At 39.9% G+C, this 21565-nt stretch overlaps 2 protein-coding genes across 4 annotated transcripts; both read left to right on the top strand.

The window, feature by feature from the left end:
* Positions 1 to 238: 238 nt before the first annotated feature.
* On the top strand, positions 239 to 5666 carry LOC121331267 (toll-like receptor 2 type-2). Its single transcript, XM_041278545.1, has 3 exons — positions 239 to 457; positions 2688 to 2830; positions 3346 to 5666. The coding sequence occupies exon 3, from the start codon at positions 3390 to 3392 to the stop codon at positions 5295 to 5297; it is 1908 nt and encodes a 635-aa protein (XP_041134479.1). The 5' UTR covers positions 239 to 457; positions 2688 to 2830; positions 3346 to 3389; the 3' UTR covers positions 5298 to 5666.
* Positions 5667 to 11973: 6307 nt separating this feature from the next.
* On the top strand, positions 11974 to 21556 carry LOC121331099 (proteoglycan 4-like). 3 transcript variants are annotated; one of them, XM_041278272.1, is made up of 15 exons: positions 12001 to 13122; positions 13424 to 13515; positions 14184 to 14300; positions 14555 to 14674; positions 14877 to 14954; positions 15184 to 15333; positions 17260 to 17355; positions 17498 to 17878; positions 18057 to 18293; positions 18915 to 19001; positions 19407 to 19546; positions 19699 to 19855; positions 20194 to 20325; positions 20502 to 20627; positions 21446 to 21556. In XM_041278272.1, the coding sequence occupies exons 2-15, from the start codon at positions 13440 to 13442 to the stop codon at positions 21553 to 21555; spliced, it is 2007 nt and encodes a 668-aa protein (XP_041134206.1). In that variant the 5' UTR covers positions 12001 to 13122; positions 13424 to 13439; the 3' UTR covers position 21556. The 3 variants fall into 3 exon arrangements, with proteins under 3 accessions (XP_041134207.1, XP_041134206.1, XP_041134205.1); XM_041278271.1 differs by having other exon boundaries at positions 17215 to 17355; XM_041278273.1 differs by lacking the exon at positions 20502 to 20627 and having other exon boundaries at positions 11974 to 13122; positions 17215 to 17355.
* Positions 21557 to 21565: the final 9 nt, after the last annotated feature.

Raw genomic sequence — 21565 nt, 5'->3', positions numbered from 1 at the left:
CTAGTAAAATATACAGTTATAAATAATCGTTCGTCAGGAACATAATGAGGACGATTTTAATATACATGAACTTCTCAGTAAACCCTTTACAAAGAGTGGAGTGATCATGAAGCAGTTTTTCCTGAATAATTTATAATTACTACCTGTTAGTGTAAACCGTCAGCTGTACGTTTATATACGTTTTTACGTATATATATATATATATATAGTATGTGTATGTGTGTATGTATATGTGTGGTCTTTCGAAATAGTTTAACAGAGCGGTTTATTTTTATTTTTTGTCAGACAGACCAGTAAGATGTTAATCTCCTATAAGGAAGTAAGTTAGAGACAGTCTATACAGTGATGATGTTTGGTAAAATCACAACTAAGTGAAACTAGCCAACTTATTGTAAAGTGAGTGACCATCATCTAATAGCATTAAGAATTCTACTTTCCAGACAAAACATGATAAAAGGTATAGTATTTTTTAAAATTTGACTTGCTGTGTCTTTTTAAAAAAAAATAATTTAACACTAATTTATTGATCAGGAATCATAGCTGCACTTTTTCTATTTTATTTATTTCTGCGTGTCATATCACAATAAAATAATTCTACATTTGCTTTGTTTATTGCATGGATTTATATTTTCCTAAATCTCCTTTCTGAATGAAAAGGTAATTAAATGGGGCCTTTAGTTAAACAGCTTCCCTATGGACATGGTTTTGGTAAAATATAGGGAAATGTTCCTATTAATGTTTTCTTTGGTGTAAATTTTAAAAAAATCACACAGTTATGACGCACAAAGATTCATTTAAACAAACCCAAAACATGGTGGGAATTATACTTCCCTGTTGTCTTCTTTACTTTGCCTTCTAATAGTCAGGTATCTGTGTGATCAGAGATGGGAACTGTGGGTCTCAAACTTAAAATAAATAGTTCCTCAAACATCTCTTGATTACTGCCAAAAAGTTATAAAGTATAATGTACATCAAATCTAACCACCATTCACGGGACAAGGAGAAAAAACAGAAAACAAAAATCCCCTCGTACGATATGAAATGCACTAACAATACTGTAATGATCTGTGCCCTTGATGATAAAGCAGAAGATGGAGAGCGTTGACAAGTGCAATTAATAATCCATTCATGAACTGAACTAACACGGTCCCTGTTCGGGCCAAGACCACGCCACAAAAACAACAAAAAGACCCTAACTGCTTCCTTTACCCACCGACCCCTGCTTTCTCTGCCTCAGGCTTTCACTCTGACTCTCGCTCCACGTCACTCCCAGGCCGCAGTCTCTCTCAGTCCTTCACAGGCCCAATCTCACTGGCTGTCTCTCACTAGAATTCGGACTGCTCACTTGTTTCAGACATTCAGCACTCAATCCTTCCACTCTCTCCACCCCTGCACAGGTGGTTCTTATAGTCAACCCGCTCCTCCTGCCCACTACCCCGTACCGGCCAACCGGTTCCATCCCTCGCTCTTCTGCTCATTCTAAGTGGCATAGTGGCACCCTAACAATACATGCAACACATACACAGGACAAGACATGCGAGGCAAACAACGGGACAACAGCAGACACAGAACGGTGCCCGGGTCACTACAATACCTTTCACCAAGGCCACATGTTTTTTTTTTTTTACCTTTCTGTAGAAAGTTCAAACAGCATTTATGTTTTTTTTTATAAATGCATAAGATTATATTTGCTTTAGATACAACACAGTAAAATAAGTTGCTGGCCCCCAGGTCAGTCCAAATCCAAGTGAGTTTAAAACAAACAAACAAAAAAAAAAAACTAGAATGCCATGCCCAATGAAAATGCTCTTAAATTGAAAATAAGCTTTTTCAATTTCAAGAAACACCAATGTTTCCCTTCATACAGTATATTGTATCAGGAAAAATGTAATATTTAAACAAGTAAAATTCCTCACACACCCTTTTTGGAAAGCTAAAACCAAAGGTTCTTTGTTCGTACTTGATACTGGGATATTAAAATGGTTCCAAATGCTTATTTACTATAGAACTTCTGCAGTTAAAATTCCTTAGGACCGAAGGCATGACTTTTAAGAATATACTCTGTCAGATGTCTCAGAGACAACCTGCATGTATAAAGTCATGGAAAATGAAATGCTGAAGGTTTCTCAGAAAGATGTGCTATTCCCTTTCTATATTAACTGCAAGTTTTTTTTTTAACCCTTTCAGTGCCTAATAACGAGAAACCTTGTCTTTTTATAGTGTCTTCCATTGTGCCCATGAAGAGAAATTGTTCCAGCTTGTATAGTAAGGTTGGCTTACGAGCCCTATGTAAAATGGAAGTAGTAAAACTATAGACTGTCACAAACTCGCCTTTTCTCAGAGAAGGATGAGGAGCGGAGCATTCAATCTTTCTTGGCATAAAAAAGACCTTATATTTTTGCAGTATGACAGCCCACTGACCATAAAATAATATTAGAAACCATACTCAAACATTTTGAAAGTACAATTATAGAAAACTAAGTCAAGTTGACAGATGTTTTGACTTTTAACATTATGTGTGGATTGCAGAAAACTCCTATGATATAATTGTAGATTTGTACCTAATTTCGGCATAGACATAACCTTGGCCATAGCTGTACAAGGTTCTCCCTGAATTGTTGCTTTCACCAAACACAGTTGAGGAAGAACACCTGTATTTTTTTTTTGTTTGTTTGTTTTTTGTGCAGAGGGAGGTTCTTCGCTTGTGGGTGAAGTTACATAATGTATTTAGTCCAAAAACTCAGAGTCAGACTGTAAAGGAAGGTGCAGCCACTGAAGACACTTGAACCATCCAAAACTTAAAAGCTGGTATTTAAAGAAAAGATTTGATGTAAGTAATATTATCTCAGAAGAATATTGCTGTATGTGAAGATACTTGAATGCCATTTAATTGTATAAAAACATCTTTGGACTACCTTTATGGCCTTTCAACTATTATAGATTATCTAAATACTATTTCTGGATTTTCTAAATTCACATTTGTTTTAATTCTCTCTTTATTATTTTAGTGTAATTCATCTGTGTTTGGTGAATATTGCATTCCTTTATACTACTATATACTATAAAAGTATAGATATTGGTTTTGTGTACAAAAAGAAAACACCTATACAAAGGCATGCTCGAGGCTATACCTGATCAATGTCAGTACTGTGTATTGCTCAGAACCTCATTTAAAAATCCACCAAATTCACACTGCACAAGGAAGTGTCTGTGTCTGTGTCTGTGTCTATTAGAAAGTATTACATGACAACAACAAATAAGAAGCAAATACATATTGCACGTATTCTATTCATATTTTTAAAAGTACATTTATATTATTGTTTGCTCTATATTCTTTATTCACAGAATATTTACTGAACTCACAGAAAAAAGAAAAAAAAAGCATCAATATGTTTCTTGGAAACCATGTTGTCGTGGGACTGTGTCTCATTTTCTGTGAAACATGTATTTCTGCAGCAGGAGAACATGTAGCTAACTGCTCTGCACAGAATTACCCCACCGCTCCATGTGCATTTCCATCAGACACAATGACCCTGGACTTGTCTCACAATAGCATGGAAACAATCCTTCGACGGGATTTCTCAGGTGTCAGAGGACTGAGGAAGCTCTATCTACAGTTTAATCAAATCAGTTCTGTAGATCCTGAGGCTTTTCAAGACAACCTAGAGCTGGAGTATCTGGACGTTTCAAACAACAAGATACGTGATATTTCCGCCTTGCCCTTTAGAAACCTGCCAGCTCTGAATCACCTGGATATCACCAACAACATTGACACAGACATTATCTTAGGACCTCAATTTAGCAGCCTTCAAAACCTCCAGACCCTGAAGCTTGGCAATCCTCAGATTTCTTCCTTAAGAGAAAACAGCTTCCAAAAACTTGTCGGCCTCCCTCTAAAGGAATTCCATCTTATTACAGGCGACTTCACGGAATACGAGCACTCTTTGAAACCCCTCGATGGACTCGAGAAGATCACTCTGGAGGTAAACATGTGGCAGAATTTAGAACTATTCATATCTATGTTTAAAGACATTGTGAATTCTACCAAAACATTAGAAGTCAAGAACCTTGATTTTGCCAGAAGAGAAAAGTTTATCTTTTTAGATTTTTTTTTGGAAACCTCACAACTGATATCTCTTGCTTTCTATAATATATCATCAACTGGTAATTATTCTTCGTTTTTACTTAATAGTGTTGTGAGGTCAAAGATTGAAGTGCTAACACTTGATAATGTTAAGTTAAATGTTGGAGATTGGAGGGTGCAGATCTCACCCCAGCAACAAATGCATTTGCGGAGCTGGTTTGTTAAAAACACAGTAAATCTTAACAGCATTGAGAACCCTGAAAGCATGATTAACATTTATAGATCACTTGTCCATATTGCCCTTGTAAATTGTAAAGTTTATTTCATACCATGTATATTATTAGAGTCTATGGCACTAGTAGAGTCAGCAGATCTATCTTCCAATTTCTTTCGAGAATATTCGTTGTTTCCACCCTGCCTCAGACCGTTTCCTTCTTTGCGTTCATTAGTGATTAATAACAATAAATTTGAAGACTTACAGAAACTTAGCATCAGAACATCTAATTTAAAGCAACTGGTGAACATGTCTGCTAGCTACAACACAATAAGTGTGCGGTCCAGTGAAGCATGCCTTTGGACAGAAAGCCTAAGAATTTTGAACTTGAAAGGCAATGTCCTCCAGAGTAATGTCTTTGACTGCCTCCCTGCCTCATTAGAGATCCTGGATTTGAGCCTCAACAACATCACTGTAGTTTCTAATATTGAAAAGATGAGAAACTTAAAAGAGCTCTACTTGACTGGTAACCAGATATTCTCCTTACGTCTGTCCCCCTTGCCCACTTTGAGAGTCCTGCATGCTGATGAGAACAAAATAAGTCATGTCACCACGAGTATGCTCAAAGATTTAACCCTCGCTGAACTAACACTTAGCAAAAACCCTTTTGAATGTGACTGTGATATACAAGATACCGCCTATTATTTCCAAAGCATGCAAGCCAAAGTTATTGATTGGCCAGAGAAGTACAGATGCTTATTACCGAACAGCCTGAGGGGTGCAGAAATCCGTCATGTGTCGATATCAGGGGCACAGTGTAACCTGGGTGTGATTAGTGGTGTACTTATTGCCTGCATACTCCTTGCTGCCATCTTATCTGTTTTCCTTTGCCGAAAATATAATAAAGACATGAGCATAAGAACCAGGGCCCGCCGTGTTTATCGACAGATCTCCATTTGCAATCAAACTCAACCAGAAATGCCATTAGAGAACATGTGATAACTTAAAATTATATATATCAGTTCTGATAATAATGAAAGTGGATAATCTCATCTGAATTGAAACCGTAGCATTAATTCTGAAAGTTCATATAAATCAAAACAAGCTGTTTTCATGAAAAAAAATAGGTTACGCATGTACAGTAAAGTAGAAGGAACAGCATAAGTGAAATCACCACAAGTTTTAAACCATACTAAATGAACTGGGATATTGAGGTGGCTCAATAGCCTTTTCCAATATAGAGCTCCTCTTGGTACATGTTGATGTGTTTTTCTTACTTACTCTCTTGCTCTGAAAGTGGGTAGCTTGAAAATTATTTAAAACTAACTTGTAGGGGATGTTTTTTTTTAATCTATATTATATGTTGTCTGGCGCGGGTTTAAAACGCAGCTTTTACGATTTACTTGGCTAATAGTTCTAACAGTTTCAATTATATTTTGGGAATCAGAACATTTAGCTTTATTGTTTTTCTTTTGCTAATGTTGTCAAGTACTCTGCACTTTGTGTAAAAGTGGCCATTCTAATTAGGGTCTTCTACATACAAATATGTTCTTACTGTGATGTACAGCCTCCAGTGTAAATTAACTGAGCTAAGCTACAATATGCACAGCGCTTCGACACCTCGATGCTCGACACACGCACCTCGACGCATGGCGCTTCGGTGCTCGACGCTCGGTGCATCTACGCTCAGTGCACGCACCTCGACGCTCTGCGCTTCGACGCCTCGACGCTCGATGCACGCAACTCGACGCTTGGCGCTTCGACGCTCGACGCTCAGTGCATCGAAGCCTCCACTCTCAGCTCTTCGCCGTTCTACTCTGGTGCAGCGACGCCTTGAAGTTCGGTACACGCACTGCGACGCTCAACGCATCGATCGGTGCACGCACCTCGACGCTCGTGGGCACGTATAGCTTCGATGCTTTGCCATTAGATGCAACCCATCGACACACAACGCTTCGGCGATCAGGGTGTCTAAACATGTCTGGGTTCCATCGTTGTGTCACCTGCCAGGCAAAATTGCCAGCAAGCGGCCCACATGAGGACTGTATGGCATGCCTGGGACCAGAGCACGCCGCGTTTGCCTTGGCAGACAAATCGTTTTGCGCATTGTACACTGAATTTCAGCCGCACACTCTTCGCCAGAGGGCAAAGAAAGCAGTTGTTGGCCACGCCCCTTCTTCTAGGTCGTCTTACACCCTGTCTGCCCCACCGTCGTCTACAGCGACTCTGCCCATCAAGCTGCGGCTATCCAGGAGTCCCTCTCAGCTTACAGCTTGCCAGAGATCCCCAGACCATAGACGTGCTCGGGAACTCCCTCATAGCCCGTCTATCCGACCCCGAGACCGCTCCCCTCACAGGGAACGCCCTCGCTGATCACGGTCTTGCTCTGCATCACCCCATAGGGGACGCTCTCGTTCCCCTCGTCGGGACAGGGGTTATAGGGACAAGTCAGGAGTGGCAGAGCTCATGTCAAAGATGTCTCAGTTTATGGACGTGATGATGGGTCAACAATCGTTGCTAACGTGGTGCTGCGAGCCACTGATGCACAGGTCGGGCCAACTACCAATCAGCCAGCGTTTCCGCCACAGCCTCTGGCCGCCCCGATCGTCCAACAACCCCAAGAGGTGTGGGATGCAGATGCTGTATCTAGGGATGCTTCAGAAGGGGAGCCTCTCCTGGAGGAGGACAGTGTGGAAGCTGAACTAACCTCCCAGCACTCAGAGCAAGACACTGAGTCGGAGGTGCTGGACACCAAAGATCCCTTGTGGTCACTGGTGGAGCGAGCAACTCACTACCTGGGAATTTCGTGGCCAGCCATGGAATTGCTTCGGCAGTCACTGTTCGAGTCGCCGTCTGTACTGTCTCCACAGCCCAGGACACTCCCAGCCTTTCCTGATTTTATCAAGGAGGTACAATCCACCTGGGGAGCCCCAGCCTCTTCACCGGTAACTTCGCAGAAGGCTTCCGCGTTTGCCATGCAGGGAGCGAGTGAGGTGGGACTGGCGTCCTTCCCACTAGTTGATGCTGCCTTTGCAACCCTGGTTAAAACACCGACGCTTTCAGGCCTAACTAAAGACCCTGCATGTCCTAACAGACAGTGCAGGACCACGGAGGTTCATTTAAAGAAAGGCTATTCAGCGGCTACAGAGGCAGTTAGGTTGTCCAATGTGGCCAGCCTCCTTTCAGTCTACCAGGCTTCACTGGTGAAAGATCTCCCGGAGCACCTATCGGTGTTTCTGAGGACGGAATTGGCGTTGATCGCTCAACTGCTGATTAAGATAGCCCAGCTCAATGCACGAGCTCAGGACAGGAGTATTGCATCTCTGGTAGTCGCCAGAAGGCAGCTCTGGTTCTCACAGGCGAGAGTTCAAGAGCCTGACAAAGCCCCATTATTAGATGCTCCCATTACACCGGGGCCCACGTTTGGCCCAGCGGTTGCGGAAATGTTACAGTGATCTGCTAAAGCCCGGGAGGCATCTCAGAAGATGTGGCCGCTTAAGCCTTTCCAGCCAAAGAGCCAACAGGAGCACCAGTGGCACCAGTAGAACACCACTGTAGCACTTGCCGCGGCTACAAGGTGCTAAGACCTCGCCATCCACTACAGCTGCGCGCAGCCAGCCTCCATCTGCGGGACCGCAGCGCAGAGGGTGGTGCCCTAGAGGAGGCGGCAGGCCACGCCCTCGTGGCTCTGGCCAGCCCTCTTGCGAACGAGAGCGGCCGAAACAGCCCTGAAATCTTCAGGCAGCTGTTGACCGACCCCTACACTGTCCCACAGCTCCAGTTTTGGCAACAATGCACCGACGACATCTGGGTGCGCAAAACTATTTCCACCGGGTACACTCTTCAATTCCGGTTAAAACCTCCCCCCTTCCGGGGTGTGGTTGTAACTGCAGTAAAGGACTCGGTTCTGTCTGCAGCTCTGAATGTGGAAATACAGGCATTGCTCAGGAAGCATGCCATTCAACAAGTAGACCCTGCTCTGTTCGACCAGGGATTCTATTCCAAATACTTCCTGGCGCCCAAGAAGGACGATGGGCTCCGCCCTATTTTAGATCTGCGAGTACTGAACAAATACCTGCGGGTGTTATTGTTCAGGATGCTTACGCACAGGCAGTCTGTCCGACAGATGTGTATTTTCACGTTCCCATCTGCCTGGGTCGCAGGAAGTATCTACGTTTCGCATTTCAGAGCAGGATGTACGAGTTTTGTGTCCGTCCATTTGGCCTGTCACTAGCTCCTCGAACCTTTTTGAAATGTATGGACGCTATTCTAGCACCCTTGCGGGCTCAAGGCGTCCGACTGCTGAACTATCTAGACGACTGGCTCGTCTGCACTTAGTCAAAGGAGCAGTTGGCACAGCACACAGTGATGGTTACAGACCATCTTCAGCAGCTAGGTCTGAAGATCAATTCAGAAAAGAGTTGCCTTGTGCCAAGCCAACAGACCTAATTCTTGGGTCTGCATCTGGACTCAGTTTCCATGGAAGAGACCCTGTCGACACAAAGAGTTGCCTCCCTGGAGCGGTGTCTCTCCCTATTCAGGTTGAGAGAAACAGTCAGCATGGAGCTGTGTCAGCGCATGCTGGGGTTGATGGCTGCCGCCTCGCAAGCCCTTCCCTTGGGCTTATTACACCAGAGACCTCTACAGGCCTGGTTCAATGCCTTTGCGTTGCATCCGCAGAGAGACAAACACCGCAGGTTGACGGTAACCCAAACCTGCTGGAAGGCACTGCGCTGGTGGAAAGTTCCGTCGAACGTCTGCCAGGGCGTGCTCTTGGGTCCCATCTTCTGAAGGGAGGTTGTCACGACCGACGCTTCCGACCTAGGTTAGGGTGCAGTCTGGAATGGCTCAGGGACCCACGGAGTGTGGTCAGGACCCTGGAGGTCAGCCCACATCAATGCTCTGGAACTCAGAGCAGTGGACCTCGCCCTTTGGCATTTCTTGCCAGTGCTTCTAAACAAGCAGGTGTTGGTATTTGACCTCTCTGCGTGCGGTTAACCTATTGGGCAGAGTCAGTTATGCAACGGATCTCCTATCCAGAGGAGGCCCTCTTGCAGGGGAATGGCTTCTCCACCCTCAGGTGGTAGAGCATGTCTGGAAATGGTTCAGCATAGCACAAGTAGATCTCTTCGCTTCGCGAGAGACCACGCACTGCCCCCTATGGTTCTCGGTGAGGGACTCCGACAGCCCCTAGGAGTCGATGCACTGGCTCACAAATGGCCGCCAGGGCTCCTATATGCGTTTCCACTGATTCCGATGCTCCCTGCCTTCCTAGAGAAGGTCAGGGAAGAGCAAGCGACAGTGATCCTGGTCGCTCCTCAGTGGCCTCGGAGGATATGGTTTCCGAGCTTGGTACAGTTGCTGCATGGTCAACCGCGGGAGCTTCCCCTGCGAGCAGACCTATTGTCCCAGGCCGAAGGACAGCTTTGGCACCCGAACCCCAAGCTCATGCAGCGATGGGCTTGGCCCCTGAACAGGAGCGCCTGTCAGCCTTAGTGCTCTTGACAGCGGTGATTTTGACCAGTCAGAGCACTAGAGCGCCCTCTACTAGGTCGCAGTACATGTACAAGTGGCAGTTGTTCCAAGATTGGTGTCTGGCGGGGGGCCATGACCCAATATCTTGTCCTATGGCAGTGATATTACAGTTTCTACAGAAACTGTTAGATGAAGGGAACTCTCCCTCTACACTTAAAGTGTATTTAGCCACCATATCAGCTTGCCATGTACGCATTGACGGGTTATCACCAGGTTGCCATTTTCTGGCATAGACGATGAGGCGCAGCTTTGCATATGCCTAGATGTATTGCCTACGCAGTTGCGTTATGACGTAAGTCTGTCCTACTGCCGAGAATCCTCCCTCGCGATGGCTTGGGTACACTGTTCCCATACCTTGATGGTTATTTTCGACTTGAAAGGGAACGATAGGTTGTGGATCAAGCCGCGAGGTCGCTCCGGAAGCCTTCACGGCCTGAAGAGCAAAAGAGGAAGAGACTCTCCATGCGCTGCGTATAGTAAGCTCCCGGGGGGGGCAGGCTTACACGTCAGCTCGCGTAGAGGCCTATCGGCAGCTTTGCTATAAAGCTTAGCCAATCCTACTGCTTGACGGCAATATCCCATACCTTAATGGTTATTTTCTCTTTTAGGGAACCGGGGGTTGCATCCGCAACCTATCGTTATTTATAATCCTTTTTTAAAACGTAATCAATAGAGATTACAGAAGTTAGATAGTTGAAGTGGCTGCTTGATATATTATAATAACTAGCAGCGGACAGCATTAATCAAGAACCACAGGCATGAAGAAACAAGATACAATGCAAGGTATAAGCTTTCCTGTTTATGGAAGGTTACGCTTCAGTTGCCAATGCATATCAGAGCATATGTCAGAACCTGAAAACAGGAAAACCTGGAAACAAAGATATGCACTAAGTGTTACTGCCACACATACATGCCATGTTGTTTACAACTGTAGTTTAAGCCACTTCCAGTAACACAAGAAGCACAACAAATACTGTTATTTTTGGTCAAGGTACCAAAGTGCAACCAACACTATATTAAAATGTACCAATTGCTAAATGAATACTGAACCGATCATTTTAGCTATCTGTTTGGCTGTTGAAGAAAGACCATCATTTTGAGGGTGAAATAAATCTTAATTTTCAGTAAAGTGTTTTGAGAAACTGACCTTTGTTAATTCTGGACAGGAACCTGAAGAAACTGATTGTGAATTAAACCAAAGGTTGAGCAGTATCCCCTAATTTGTTTAATTTGTCACACCAAATGGAATGAGTCATGTCAAAAACAAGGTTGCCTACAGATGGCTCAAAGAATTGATATTAACATAGGTGGGGTTAGGGTGGTTCTAGGAGACATTACCTCAGTTATAAAAGGACCAGACCAGACCATGTTATTGGTTTCCGCTCCATCATTTGGTTCTGAAGATATTATCATCCACATGTTTTAATCAATAAAAGAAGTAAAAACAGTGAAATGGAAAAGCCATTACATCATCTGGTGGGCAGTGAACATCCTATGTGTCTAGTGCAGTTGTATTAAGAAAATAGTACTGTTGCCAAAAGGGATTGCAAACAGAGGTTTCTCAAGAAATTTAATAAAATATTGGGCTAGGCATTATTTTAAGGGGTACTCTTTTTTTTATTAAAGAAAAGTATACCAAAATATGAACAAATGTTATGTTTTATTAACTGTTAGTTAATACTTTATATTGTAACCTTTTTTATAATCGAAAACCCCCAACTTAAATGTTCATAAAACCTTATATCCCTTCTTCAGGATTATCAGCTTGATCATGTCATTAACATGGGGTTACATTTGTTTCAAGGCAATTTTCTGTTTGTGTATGTCTCTGTGTGATAGGGGTATGAGTGTGTGTGTGTGTGTGTGTGTGTGTGTGTGTGTGTGTGCGCTTCCAGATTGAGTTGGTTAATTGACTCATGTTTTAACCCTGAAAGAACAGATTTATTATTACCAGTACTGCAAGGTTAAAAGTATTAGATAGCCATTTTCAGCAAACTGTCTATTTTTGTTTTTTTTAAAATAATTGTCTGATGTCAAATCTAACAGAACCTACCATCCAACCTAGATGACACTTGGTATTGACATTGTTAAGTTAATGTTTACAGTACTGACAACTCTTGGTCTGCACTATTGAAAGCTGTATCATTAATTCTGTATTAATATCTTTGATGGGAATATATGTATTTATTATTGAAATAGTGCAGCTTGCATCTTTAAATGTACTGGAATAACAAGTTGTTCAGCACTTCCCTTTTTCCAGAAAATCAAAAGCATGAGTTCTTCACATGCATACTGTAAGCTTAAGAAATATTATAGAGTGTACTATTAGGAAGTACATTGCAGGGTTGAGTCAAAATGTGAGATCCAGTAATACTGTATATTAATCATCTACAAAGCGCGTGACTAAATCTTGCCAATATTTCTGGCGTTCCTTCATAGCTTTAAATACTCAATCAAAAACTCTTAGGTAGAAATAAAAATCAAGCATACAAAGCTTCCCATAATGGCATCTTTGTAACTCAGAGAACCTCATCAAAATCTTATGGTTGAGGTTTAGTGGAAAGGCAACAACTATTGGGAACAGTTGCAGGCCATTGATGGATTTCAACATAAATAGAAAAAGCCTTTATACCTATTGCTGGCTTGTTTCTGGCAATCCATAATACTATCACCCCATCAAAACAAGCCCCCACACAGATACAGATATAACATTATTTTTCTTTTGTGATGAACACGGTATAGAATGATCTGGTTCATTACTATGCTGGTCACTACAGGTATGTTAAAATCAACACCATTATGCTGGACACATAATAAGCAAAATCCCATATTAAACACACAGCAGTATATCCTCAATCCTCCTTCTGTCAACTGTCATTAACTTTTTGCAATCTTGGAAATAGTGCTGTAGGTTAGGGGGTACTGGTTAGCTAAAAGTTTATAATTTCCACAAAGCATCATAATATGCATTTATGCTGTAGGTATTCAATATATTTCTGTAAGAACATTTTTGTTTCGGACTCTACTATGACCATGTTCTCGTATAGATCAGCCCCTGACTTATTATGCAACACAGAACAGCTTTTTGATTACATTCCAAATGTTTTGCAGTCTACGATCCTTCCTGTATTTGTGGAGAAAGTCTGTGCTCCCAGTCTGTACATCATTTGTGGTTTTATTGTACAAGATTATCTAATTAGGAGGACCCGCCCAGTAGTCAAACTGACAATATAAAAACCAAGGACCACTTGAGGAAATTCAATGAGCTGAGAAGGGATTTCTTCTAAAGGTTTGTGGGCTTTCATACAGCATATCATACAACATAACTATTATGTTTTTTTATTATTTTATTTTTCTAAACAAGCTATTTATGTCTTTATTTCTGTTGCTTATTAATATTCAAAAAATAGCAAATATTTGTTTTCTTAATATTACGATATACTGTGTATGTCTATAAGAAGTTTGTTGTTATTTATTATTATATTAGTAGTTGTAGTAGTAGTGTTTTTGACAAAAAGCCTAATCAAAAATATGTATTACTGCTACAACGAATAAATTGGGTGTGACTGTTTTTTTTCTTCTGTTTTTAGTTGTAGCTTTTTAGAAATGGCCATTTCACCTGGTTTAATTGTTCTGCTATTTTTCTGCATCACAATTCTACCAGACTTCTCATCTGCTCAGGGTAAGAATATTTTTTCAGAACCTGTAGTAGTATATTAGTGTCTGGTTATGTGATACACAAATAAATAAATACATATCTGTTTCAACTTATTACTGGACACAACTCATTAAAACAGCTTATTTTTTATGTTCATGTCAGAGTTCATGAATCTCTCAATGCAACCCAAAGTCAAGTGTAACTTGTGGAAACATGACTAATACATGTGTGTACCCACAACAGCAGATTATTATCGGTGTATCACGACTAGGCATAACAGACAACCAAAGGCAGTGATTAGTTAAAAAACAACCATGCTGCTGGCATTGAAGTGTTTATAGTCTTCTCTTAGAGATTCTTTTTAACAAACCTCAGACCCCACCCCACTCCGATTCTAGTGGAATGTTCAATTGTCAACGTCAATCATTCACAATATAAACACCCTTTAGAAAAGGGTGCTGGAGGAGCTCATTGATAGCAATGCAAATGAAAAATGAGAAACAGGTGACATGAAGGAAGAGATCAAACAAGCATTTATAACATAGAGGTATTAGCTACGAAAAATACCACACCAAACTGTAGTGGTAGGATATACATAGCCCTTGAATTTCACTTTTACTCAAGAAGCAAGTATTCTCAATAATATACTGAATAAGGTCTTGGCATTTGCTATATTATTTGACCTTGTGCAGGGAGCTGCAGTGCACGATGTGGAGAGGACTATTACAGAGCCCATGTATGCCACTGTGACTACAACTGTCTGCTTCATAAGGAATGTTGCTCTGATTATGAGGGGCTTTGTACCACAGGTAAGGCTGCTATTTCTGTTTTTATTTTTTTTAAATAAAACTTCCACTTGAGATAAATGTGATAAATCTCTTTGTCAATATGTAAAGGTGTTAAACTTATTGCCAGTTAAAAGGCAAAGGCGTTAAGTGCCCCTGTTTTCTACTTTGTGTAGTATGTGTTTTTTGGGGAAATGAAAGAGAGTTAATGTAATGAACTTAGAATCATGTTACCCACTGATGAACTTAAAATAGGTAAATGTCTATTTGTTTCACAGCAAACTCCTGTAAGGGACGCTGTGGAGAAGGCTTTCAGCGAGGTCGGAAGTGTGACTGTGATGCTGGCTGCTCAGAATTTAATCAGTGCTGTCCTGATTATCAAAGCCACTGCTTAAAAGGTGAGTTTAATGTTCTACAGCTTAGATGTATTGAACTGGAGAATCCACAGGAGGCATAAATGTTACCTGTATAGTTATCGTATTAGAATCTTTCTCGTAGCTATATAAACTGAATATATATATATATATATATATATATATATATATATATATATATATATATATATATATATATATATTTTTTTTTTTTTTTTTATTGCAGAAACACCAAAAACAACTGTTGCTAAGCCCACAACTGTGCACACCACAACAACAACAGCGAACACCCCTCAAGTGCAAGGTAGGACAGTCTCTTGAAAAGCAGTATTACACAATAAACACATGTGCGTTTAAAACAGTTCACCTTTTAAAGACACACTCTCTGAATATCTTGAAATGGTGGTATATATGTATTACATTAAGCAAAACAAAATAAAAATATGTATTTGGCTATGTTATGACATTTCATCTTCAGGGTGAAAAAAAAAATGGCTGATTTTGTTATAATCTCTTTTTTGTTCTTTTTCTAGCAACAAAGAAATCGGCAGTACACCAGTCTCCTTTAATTCAGAAACCAGTTCCATCCACTCAGTCATCAGCTACCCTAGCTTCTTCCAGGTTTCAAGCCATTGAAACAGCAACAAGTGATTCCAACAGTGCGAATGAAGAGATTATCCAAGGTACAGTAAGCAGACAAACTTGTGTGCAAATCTTTGCAAGTCTCAGTTAAAAATGGAGTTCACATTAAATATCATTATCGCTCTACATTGTAATAGCACATCAGCAAGACATTTGCATCTTTTTAACATTTTGTTATCAACCAAAATAAAAATGCAAATGATATTTGTCACATAATAAATAACACATAGAAGGACAACTGCAATGCTTTTATGAAGTTTTTAGCAAGCAAGCAGAGTGAAATTGTTGCCAAGACTAACATACAGAAAATGTTACATTGAGAACAGATTCTCATTTATAACGACGATCTGGTCAAGAGGCAAACATCACAGCAGCACAAAGCAAACAAATACGACATAGAAAAATAAATAAATAGTAACACATTAACAAGTGCAAACACATGCATCAGACAACAATTAATTCAGATTCTGATTAAAAAACATCCTCCAAATTGCTCTAATTCAATCTTACTAGAAGTAAAACATTTGCAAACACTATTAAGAGAACCTGCTGTGTTTTTTCTATTAAAATGCATAGGCTTAGTTTTATCAATGTTCAGCAAAAGACACAAGTCACAGAAGACCTGTTGAATTTTATGCATAAAGATTTATATGAGAGTTGCCTATTACCTGAGTAATATTATTAATATAAATTGAAAAGAGGGTACGGCCCAATATAGAACTTTAAGGAGCACCTTTAGTAACTGCAAAATTGTGAAACAAATATATCAAACTTTACACTCTGAGCTGTACTTTGAAGATAATTTTGAAACCATGCAAGAGAATTAATATCAAAACAAATATTGCACACTTGTTCAAGAGAATTGAGTGATCTACAGTATGAAAAGCCTTAGATAGATCAATAAAAATAGCTGCACAGCTAAAATTTTTATCAAGACCCATTATGATATCATCTACAACTTTTAAAACTGCTGTGACACAACCATGCCCAGAATGAAAACCAGAATGTTATTGCTAACTAAAAAAAGACTTAGCCGCTTATTCACAAGTCTTTCCATGATCTTAGAAATATATGGTAAAACTGATATAAGTCAGTTACAGGAATTTCCACTGTTATGAAGGAAAGATTCAATAAATGAGTTAAAGATGATACAATCAGATGAGCAGCTAATTTAGAAAAAGATGGATCAATACCATCAAATTCAATCGACTTATTAGGGTCAATTTTGTCCAACTCAGCCAGTACTTCTTGTTCAGAAACTGCAATGAAAAACTAAAAAGCTGCAAAAACCTCACTATTAAATCATGTTCAGCTGAAACAGTAAAACAAGTAGACCTATCAAACACATGTCCAGCTTGAATGAAATGATCATTGAAAGCATCAACCATACATTTTTTAACTATTACTGTGTTTTTAAGTAATTGATACAGGTAATTGAGAAGAAAGTGATTTATTCTCCAACATATTAACTGAGTTCCAGCATTTCTTTGGATTATTAATAAGATTAGAGAATTGACTGTTATAATAGTTTACTTTAGAACTTATAATGGCTTGTGTACATTTATTTCTAATTTTTCTAAATGAAAACCAATCATTAGAATCCTTAATTACCAGTCTTGAAATGACCAGTCTTGAAAGGCGTACTTCCAATACCAAGTAAATGACCCACACAGACATCATGATTCACAAACTACTGGCAGGGTGATTGACTGAGGATGTATGAATCATGACTGGAGCAAGAACATTATGTTGCTAATACATCTCAAGGATAACATCCTCGCAGCATGGGGAACAGGCCAGCTGCATGGCTGGTTGGCTACTCCTAGCATTAAATAGGCAGATTCACAATTGTGGGCTACAGTAGTTTTGCTAATCCTACTCTAATGCAGTAAACACTTCATTTTCCTTTCATTTGTCCTCAGATCTGTCCGAAAGCCAGTTGATCACCCTATCTACTTTACCACCAGGTAACCAACCAACTTCCAGTTCTGCAGTGACCACAATACAGCTAGAAAACCAGAAGTATTCAGAATTTCAAAGAGATGATGAGACAGTCATACTTGGTGAGTTTATACAGCTTCAAAAGTTGTCCTAGTAGAAAAGTTGTTAACTATCTTAGTTAGGTGCAGAATAGTTATTATTATTATTATTATTATTATTATTATTATTATTATTATTATTATTATTATTATTATTTTTTTGTAGAAGCCATGCCTTACCAAGAACAATTTCTCCCAACTTTTGCTCATTCATTTTCCACTGAGCCGCCCGCACCTTCAAGCGTATATTTCACCCTTCAATCAACCACAGAAGCACCCACAAAGCCCGAAGAACATGCAAACCCAACACAGCCCCTAGTCTTAGAAAGTGACACCACAAGACCTGCTGTCATTGGGCAAACTACTACACCTTCTGCATTAAATGATCAGGAACCTGAGACCCTGTCAGAAAGTGGGTTCGAACCTTGGATGACAGATGCACCTGCGACTGACACAGATGGAGATATTCCTTCAGCAAGCCCAACCCAGACCCCTGCAAGTACCACCGCTGCACCTACAAACAATCCAAGTGCCATTTTATTACCAGGTATGAGCACCTTATTGTCTAATTTTCATCATTCTATGGGCATGGCATGTTGTCCTCTAAGTGCACCTGTCAGGGTATCACTACACTACCCAGTATTTTCTTGCATTATATTTATTACTGTTAAAATTGAATTATATACAATGTTATTATAACTTTTTTTTTTTTTTTTTTTTTGTAGCGGTTACGACCACGATGTCAAACCTGGAAGATTCAACCTCACTTCCTCCATATTCCACTGAGTCATCAACTCCTTTAATTGCCTTTTCCACCCCCCACATCACCACAAGGGCAACTGAAAAGCCTGGAGAACAGGCAAACCTGACAGAGCCCCAAGCTAACGGGGCTACTTCATCAGCAAGCCCAGCAAAGAAGCCTACAGTCATGAGTACCCCGACCAGTGATGTTTTCTTAGCAGGTATGTTACACGCTCTGTTTGCCATCTTATGCAGATATGCCAAGAATGACTGTCTGTAACCTATGTGCTGTATTGCAGCTATAAACAATTGCTCTGGGTGCTTAAAACAATCCTAAATGGTATTAATTAGTACAGTACAGGGCTGCCAAGTTTGGTATTTACATCTGTTTGTATGATATGGCAGAAATGTACCTTTTTTATTTCCATTTGAAAATGCATGGGCATTTCCAAAGAGTTTATATCCCGGGGAGCACAGTGAGTCAAAACTCTGGAGGGCAAAAGCACTGTCGTGCCAACCAACATGCCAGTTTTCTATCTAACGGTTGAGTTTTTGAGGGCAGGAGACACAATTTCCACTGGGATTTTTGTGGAACAATTAAGTTCGGGCAGCTGGGGAATTCCAGAAGCTTAATTAATGAACTTCACCCTGTCAAATACTTGACAGCACTTTAACACACCCAGACACTTTCCAAATATTTATCAGAGTTAAAAAAAAAAAAAAAAATGCATTTGATCTTATTGCCCTGAAATTATGTAATTGTTAAACTCACTATACTTGACAATATATGAACTTGTATTTGATTTGAAGGTGATGACTTGCAATTTTCTACATTTGTTTAGATGACAACAATGATACTAATCTCTGTAGTGGCCGACCAGTAAATGGGATAACGACTTTACTAAATGGAACAATGTATGTGTTTCGAGGTAAGATGGAATATTATTTTTATTGAAATCAAACTAAACTGAATCCTATAGAATATATCCCCTTCAGTTATTGTGTGTAAAATTGTCCCACATTAGGTTTTCTATTTTATAATGCATGTGTGTTTTGGAGGGGCAACGTCACAAGCTCCACAGAATTCACACACATAGTTTTAAAATTTCAACAAATTTAAATAAAAAATGTGACCAAATATATTTTCAGTAAATGTTACAGCACTGGGTGCATAGTGGGGGAAATGAGATAAGAATTAGTCATCCTATTTATATATTAAAAACTGTGGCCAGCATGTGTCTGTCATAGTTCAAGTTGGTTATGTGATTTTCCATTCAACGACAAGAAATAAAATGCAGTTAACTCTTTAGTGATATGTTCTCCACACCCCACAGGACATTGGTTTTGGATGCTCAGTTCCTATGGGATAGAGGCGGGATATCCTCGCAGGATCACAGACGTTTGGGGCATTCCCTCCCCCATTGACTCGGTCTTCACACGCTGTAACTGCCAAGGAAAAACATTCTTTTTCAAGGTATAGGCTTGTAGGCAATCTGACATTTTTGCAAGGGTCATTGCTTAATGATGACGGTCTCTTCATAATATTTTACTGAGTTGAATACGAGTCAATTCTATCAAGGGAATTTCTTTCAAACTCACATCCTTGTTTCATGTTTAAATCCACAGGGCAATAATTACTGGAGATTTGAAAATGGTGGCATGGAGCCTGGCTACCCCAAATTAATTAGCAATGGCTTTGGAGGGATTAAAGGAAGAATAACTGCTGTTCTTTCGGTTTCTTCAACCAGGAGAAGACCAGAATCTGTTTACTTTTTTAAACAAGGTTGCTTTTTTCATTCAAGTGATCATGAGGAAGTCACCCTAAATACAGTGTAATCCTTTTCCTTTGGAAAGGGGAGGGAGTGGTGGTAGCATGTATAATTGAAAATCCCAAGCATGCTGAGAGGAAATCTTTTTGGGATATACAGTACAAGAGTGAAGTGATGTTCAGATGAATGCTGGATTAGAGCTCATTTGAAAATTGTTCATGGATTAGTCAAATAAGCACTCTGCAGTTTATTAAGCATACCATTTGGCAAAAATAATTATACAAATATTTGTGAATATGTTAAATATTTCTTCGTTCCAGACTTGCTAATGATGAATGATTTTATTTTGTAGGTGGTTTAGTCCAAAAATATTCCTATACTCAAAATCCACCACAAACCTGTAAAAAGATGCAGACTCAGTACTCCATCTACAGTATTAGAAACCGGTTTGCACGTCACCTGAGCGATAAAAGCAAAGATACAGGTAAGCATCATACTGAAGAAAAAAATTACACAAGAAAACTATTTGCACATAAGCTTCTTATAAAACTGGATTTGTTTTTTAAAAAGTGATATACAGCAAACTACTTCTGCAGAGTTTAAAAACAGGGATAGAAAGGAGGCAAACATTTCATTTGTATTCTTGTCTTCTCTTTTTAGTTAATCTTGGCCAGGAAGTCGATATAAAATTACAGTGGCAAGGATTTCCCACATCAGTCACTTCAGCTATATCTGTACCCAATGCAAAGCAGCCAGATGGATATGACTATTTTGTGTTTTCCAGGAGTAAGTGTTTTAAATTGTCAGTTACCACAGATGAAGAAATGCTTTATGATATAGCCCGATATAACAAATAGCAAACATTTCCCTAAACAAATAGTGTTGTATATAAATCATTTAAAATTAAACTTGTTTTGCTGTACACATACAGCACATCTGGTTGGCAATATATAGCTGGTACAATATTTTCAGTTGGATCACATCATTGTGAGGCTTTTCCTCTGCCTGTTACTCTAATTATTGCCCACCCCTCAAATATACCGTCTTATTAAAAAGGTACTTAATTCCTTAGCTGGCTCCCTTCATAACTACATTTCAAATTATAATTGTACCTTTTTTAATGCCGTTTTCCTTCCATGTCCATGACATGTTCGGGTCATACAGTACTCTAAAAGGGTCCACTAATAAACTTCACCCAGAAATGGTGAACTCAAGTTTCTAACAGTAGCAAACAATGCATGAGCTGGACAAGTTAGAAAGATGAGAGATCAACATGCCCAGCTAGGAAGGCATTTAAAAACTGCCTGAGGGATACCGGACTACCGTTTCTCAATAGTCAACTGCCTCCAACTTCAAGGAAACACTTTTCTCCAGAATAGCAGAGACGTCATTTTCAATTGTTCCTCATAAAATTAGTAATTTTGTAGTTTGGCCGCTTGGGACAGAAAGGTATATAATTTGCATATAAAATGAACCAGTCATGTGAGGGCAAATTAAGTGTTTCAGATGTTTTGTTCAACCAGTGTTTCTTACTCAAATACAAGGCTTTGTTGCAACAAAGCAGCACCAAACTGTTCTGATTCTTGTTCGTTTTATTTCCACAGCTCAATACTACAACATTAACATTCTTGCTGATCAACCGACTATAACCTCCCCTTCACCTTCTTCAGAAAGGCAACAGAGCACAGCAAAGGACTGGTTCAAGTGCCCATAGCGATACAACT

This window comes from Polyodon spathula, chromosome 18, assembly GCF_017654505.1.
Source record: "Polyodon spathula isolate WHYD16114869_AA chromosome 18, ASM1765450v1, whole genome shotgun sequence".
Lineage (NCBI taxonomy): Eukaryota > Metazoa > Chordata > Actinopteri > Acipenseriformes > Polyodontidae > Polyodon > Polyodon spathula.
The sequence above is the reverse complement of the archived record's forward strand: the minus strand, read 5'-3'. Positions and strand labels throughout refer to the sequence as shown.

Excerpts from the sequence above, each read along its gene's own strand:
- LOC121331267 (XM_041278545.1), top strand. The coding sequence starts at position 3,390 with ATGTTTCTTGGAAACCATGTTGTCGTGGGACTGTGTCTCATTTTCTGT.
- LOC121331099 (XM_041278271.1), top strand. The coding sequence starts at position 13,440 with ATGGCCATTTCACCTGGTTTAATTGTTCTGCTATTTTTCTGCATCACA. Across the intron at positions 14,955-15,183 it reads GAACACCCCTCAAGTGCAAG|CAACAAAGAAATCGGCAGTA; the intron begins GTAGGACAGTCT and ends TTCTTTTTCTAG. Across the intron at positions 17,356-17,497 it reads TGATGAGACAGTCATACTTG|AAGCCATGCCTTACCAAGAA; the intron begins GTGAGTTTATAC and ends ATTTTTTTGTAG.